The following is a 4,472-nucleotide window of genomic DNA, read 5'->3' as shown; positions in this document are numbered from 1 at the left end:
AAAATTACTACTAACTGCAATTTTCAAACATGTAATTTGAAACTATTAACAGATTCCAATGTGTCAGTAATCTACCCAGCACTGACAATATAACACAAGCTTTTAAAAAAACTATAATAAATCAAATAAAATATCTTCACTGATCAGATAGGGAAGCTTCTAAAATCTTTGAATGTACTGCTGAACAAATTAAACAAATTGTTTAGGCCTGTAATTAATTGTAATTAACCCAGCTGTGAGAGTTTAACACACACACACACACACACATTTTCTGATAGCTGAAAGTTAAAAGCCCATGTTTTATGTACATCTTTTATGTATTTTTATATTTGTTTCTAATTTTATTTCATTTTATTTAAATGTCATTAAAATGCTGTTAATAGAAATGGCTTTGGTTTTACAATAGTTTTTTATATTATTGATTTATATTATAGGGACTGAGATATAGTACATGCGAGATCTGACAGAGAAGATTTATTAACGGAAGTGTATTCATCTTTATACAGAATGAAAGAGGCTGGAATAATGCTGTATTTTTGTTGGGGTATCTGGTAATGAAGTTGCTGAAAAACAAGACGAGAGGGAGGTGGATGTTAAAGTACTTGTGGGGGAAAAGGAGGCAAAATCGATTCTAAAGAAAAATTTAATGAATAAAAGGTAAATTAGATGGGATAATATATACCAGCACAATGTTTAAGCATGGGGATGAGAGAATGAAGCATGAAGATAATCTAGGAAAAGGTTTAATGGATAGAGCACTAATTAAACGTCCGTCATCACCTGTTTAAGTTTAATTTGACACCCAGTACAGTAGATGGCGACAAGTTCTCCTGGAGGCGCTGTTCCTCTCGTGTCCGGTGGGTGGCGGTATGTCTGCTGGAACGCATTTACATACAGCAACACAGAAGAAGACGACGAAGCGATTTATTTACTTGTTGTCATGATCTAAGCACTTCGTTGTTGTTGTTGTTTTTTTTTAAGCATTAAATTTTTTACTTCAATCGCGACAGAATCAGTTGTAGGGCTGAGAGAGAGGTTTGTTGCAGCTCTGTTTCTGAGAGCAGCGGGTAGCGGGTAGCGGATCATTATTGATGGCAGAGGGCAGCAGTAATCTGAGCAGTGCTCCTCCAGGAGACCCGCAGCTCATCGAGCTCATAGTGCAGCACCTGAAGAACAGAGGCCTGTTTGATGAGTTCAGACGAGACTGTCTGGCAGACGTGGACACGAAGGTGAGATCTAGCTGTACATATAAACAACCGAGTCTGCACAGCATTTCTGGGCATCTCAGGCATTTGTCTATTTGGGCAAATCAGTCGGTTTTAAAAACACACAAAAACACTGTCTGTCTGTCTGTCTGTCTATGCTTTTGTCTCTGTCATCTGTCTGTCAAATCTTGTTTATCTCTTTATTTCTGTTTGAATGTCATGTCTTATTTATTTCTGTCTTCTGTTAGTTATCATCCGTTTTTCTATCAGTTCTGTTGTAAACCTATCTATCTATCTGTCTATCTATCTATCTATCTATCTATCTATCTATCTATCTATCTATCTATCTATCTCTGTCTGTCTGTCTGTCTGTCATTTTTGTCATTTATATATTCTTTTGTCTGTCATCTGTCTGTCAAATGTTGTTTATCTCTTTATTTCTGTTTGAATGTCATGTCTTCTTTTTTGTCTGTCAAATGTTATTTGTTATCCGTTTTTCTATCAGTTCTGTTGTATATCTGTCTATCTATCTATCCGTCTATCTATCTGTCTGTCTGTCTGTCACTGACATGAATTCATCTCTGTCTCTAGCCAGCTTATCAAAATCTGCGACAGAAGGTGGACAACTTTGTGTCCAATCATCTCAGTACTCAAGAATGGAGTCCGTCCATCAACAAGAACCAAGTGAGGAATGTCTTGAGACGAAGCGTAGTTCAGTATGTATCAACTCAGTGGACACTTATCGTTTTATGTATACTTTATTGTGTTGTGCAGTGCTATACTGTCAGTCTGAACTGTAAGTTTTGTTTTAAAGAAGTCATATGATGTTGTTAAAAAGAACATTATTTGGGGTAATGAAATGTGTTTATGCGGTTTAAGTTTCAAACAACATTATTTTCCACTTAATGAACATTATTGCTTCTCCTCTATGCCCCGCCTTTCTGAATCACATACTTTTTTTTTACAAAGCTCATCGTTCTGAAAAGCGGGGTGTGCTCTGATTGGCCAGCTATCCAGTGCGTTGTGGTTGGCTGAATACCTCAAGGGTGTGATGGAAATGTTACGTCCCTCAACATACTGATGCAGTGTGTCCCTGAGCACCGATACTAAAACATAAAACCCATTACAAACGAGGCATTTGTTGCATCCAGTGAGCACATAATTACTGATTATAATGACTTATACTGTGTTTTTACACATTGCGTTGTATCGCGCCACATAAACATAAAACCATGTCTGCATTTGTGATCGGAGAAATGACAAACAACAAGCGCTACTCTACATTGCTCAAAAGTCACGTTTGAATAATCAGTGGCAAATCCTTTAAATATAAAAAGTATGCTTACAGACTGCGAGTCAGAACATTCTGCATTGTAGTCTACTCTTCCAGGATCAGGAAACAGTCCTCCGTAAGATGCACTGCACACATCTGAATATTTGCGTTCAACTGTTCTGGAAAAGTGTTGTCAATACAGCTTAAGTCCAAACAAAGTAGTTTCGCTTTCACAACAAAACACAATGACAAACGGCGGGCTCAAGTGAGCGGCAGCGGGTTAGAGAACGGCACGGCCAGCAGATTCGACGAAGGAGCGGTCAGGGCTTGCAGCAACCACATGTGATGACCCCAGGCTGGACTCCGCATCATCCACGGTGAAAGCCGATCCGGCGATCGTATGTATTGTAATTAGTTGATGTATTTCCTCTGAGACCAGCACAGATCAGCTCTAGGCATGACGAAGCAGATATCGTCCTCTACTGGAAGGCCAAACAAAGAAGTTTAGCTTTCACAGTGAAACACACAGCTTCTCCACAACATAAACGTTATGCCTTCCTTTTTTTACGTGAACATTTGGGCGCTGTTATGCAAATCTTCCCACATTGTGACTTAGACATGTGGGGGTGTGTTAGAACGAGCCGTTTTAGGAGGGCATGGCTGATTCTTAACTTTTATAAAAAATATCTCTTTGGATTTGAGACTTTAGTCTTTGCAACTTTACAGATCTTCTTTATGAACCAAGAGCTTGTAACAATCCAGAGGGAACGGAAAACTTGTAATCGCATCCTATGGCCCCTTTAAATGTTTTGAATTATATACACTTGGCCATTTTGGCGCAGTGTGAAATTTGTGATGTTTTAGAGAGCTCATAGTAAAAAGAAAGCTATCTAATGCATTGCACGAGTGTATTTAATACAATTCTGGTTTAGTTTCTGTTGTTATTGAAAACATTTGTTTATTCTCACAGGTCAGGGATGTTGGAATCAGGGGTGGACCGTATCATTACTCAGGTGGTGGACCCTAAATTAAACCATATCTTCAGGCCACACATCGAGGACGCCATTCATGATTTCCTAGCCGCAGAGAAGAAAGAAGAGGGTGCATCAAATTCAGCCCCTGATGCTGAGCAACAGGAAATGACTAGCCACACTGCAGCCAAAACACAATGAGGTACAATAAATGTGTGCTAAGAAATTTTGAAACAAGATGTTTATATCATCTCATATAGTATTGGAATCAAACAAAAAATAATACTTTGTGCACCACTAATATTGAACTTGTGGTTGAGGTCAAAACGTAAAAACATGACACAATCAATGTTTTTCCTGCATGTAATACTACGTCATTTTCCAGGTACAAGGAATCACCAAAAGTGGTCTTTCCGTGCCTGGCTACAGTGGATGAACAGATGCTGAGCACTAGAATATTGGAAGTTTGCACTAATTTAAGTTGGATTGATTTTTTTTAAGCATGTTAAATGAAAGCAGGTTGTACAGTTCATGCTTTTGAAATCCGGTTTAGTTCTTTCAGCACAAAAGGACAACTGAAGCTGATTTGTCCCAATTAAAATAAATCCATCTCAAAATAACACTGATATGAAATACAGAGTTTTTATTTGGACTGAAGTCAGACAGAAATTATCCTTTTTATACAGCTGGATTTGTGAAATGCTTCTCATTTATTTCTTGCAATATCTAATGGGACTCAAAAGCAGCATTTCTACAATAAATGTAACCTTTTTTAAGAAAAAACAAGTTTGTTGCATCATTTCTGGTATTGTAAAACCTCTGAATTACTGCAAGAGGTTACGATTTGTCGTGGGAAACTTGCTACATAAAGACATACTCCTGGACTCCTTTTAGCAATGGCATTTTTAACAGGAGGTCTTCACTAGCATTTTTATGATTCCATCTGCTCCAGCGAGGACCCTCAAGAGTTCACCATGTTCCGTACCATGCAGACACAGTGATTACATGATTGAAACCATTTGG

At 38.1% G+C, this 4,472-nt stretch overlaps 1 protein-coding gene across 1 annotated transcript; it reads left to right on the top strand.

The window, feature by feature from the left end:
* Positions 1–971: 971 nt before the first annotated feature.
* bod1 (biorientation of chromosomes in cell division 1) lies at positions 972–4,235 on the top strand. Its single transcript, XM_059526799.1, has 4 exons — positions 972–1,229; positions 1,797–1,921; positions 3,449–3,651; positions 3,835–4,235. Exons 1-3 carry the CDS (start codon positions 1,092–1,094, stop codon positions 3,648–3,650), a joined length of 465 nt encoding a protein of 154 aa, XP_059382782.1. The 5' UTR covers positions 972–1,091; the 3' UTR covers position 3,651; positions 3,835–4,235.
* The last annotated feature ends 237 nt before the right edge of the window (positions 4,236–4,472 follow it).

This window comes from Carassius carassius, chromosome 36, assembly GCF_963082965.1.
Source record: "Carassius carassius chromosome 36, fCarCar2.1, whole genome shotgun sequence".
Classification (NCBI taxonomy): Eukaryota; Metazoa; Chordata; class Actinopteri; order Cypriniformes; family Cyprinidae; genus Carassius; species Carassius carassius.
Note: the sequence above shows the minus strand (reverse complement) of the source record. Positions and strands in the feature narration are given on the sequence as shown.

Bases quoted from the DNA above. Each gene is read 5' to 3' on its own strand.
- bod1 (XM_059526799.1), top strand. From the start codon at position 1,092: ATGGCAGAGGGCAGCAGTAATCTGAGCAGTGCTCCTCCAGGAGACCCG. The intron at 1,230-1,796 runs GTGAGATCTAGC...CTCTGTCTCTAG, and splicing joins TGGCAGACGTGGACACGAAG to CCAGCTTATCAAAATCTGCG. The intron at 1,922-3,448 runs GTATGTATCAAC...TTATTCTCACAG, and splicing joins TTGAGACGAAGCGTAGTTCA to GTCAGGGATGTTGGAATCAG.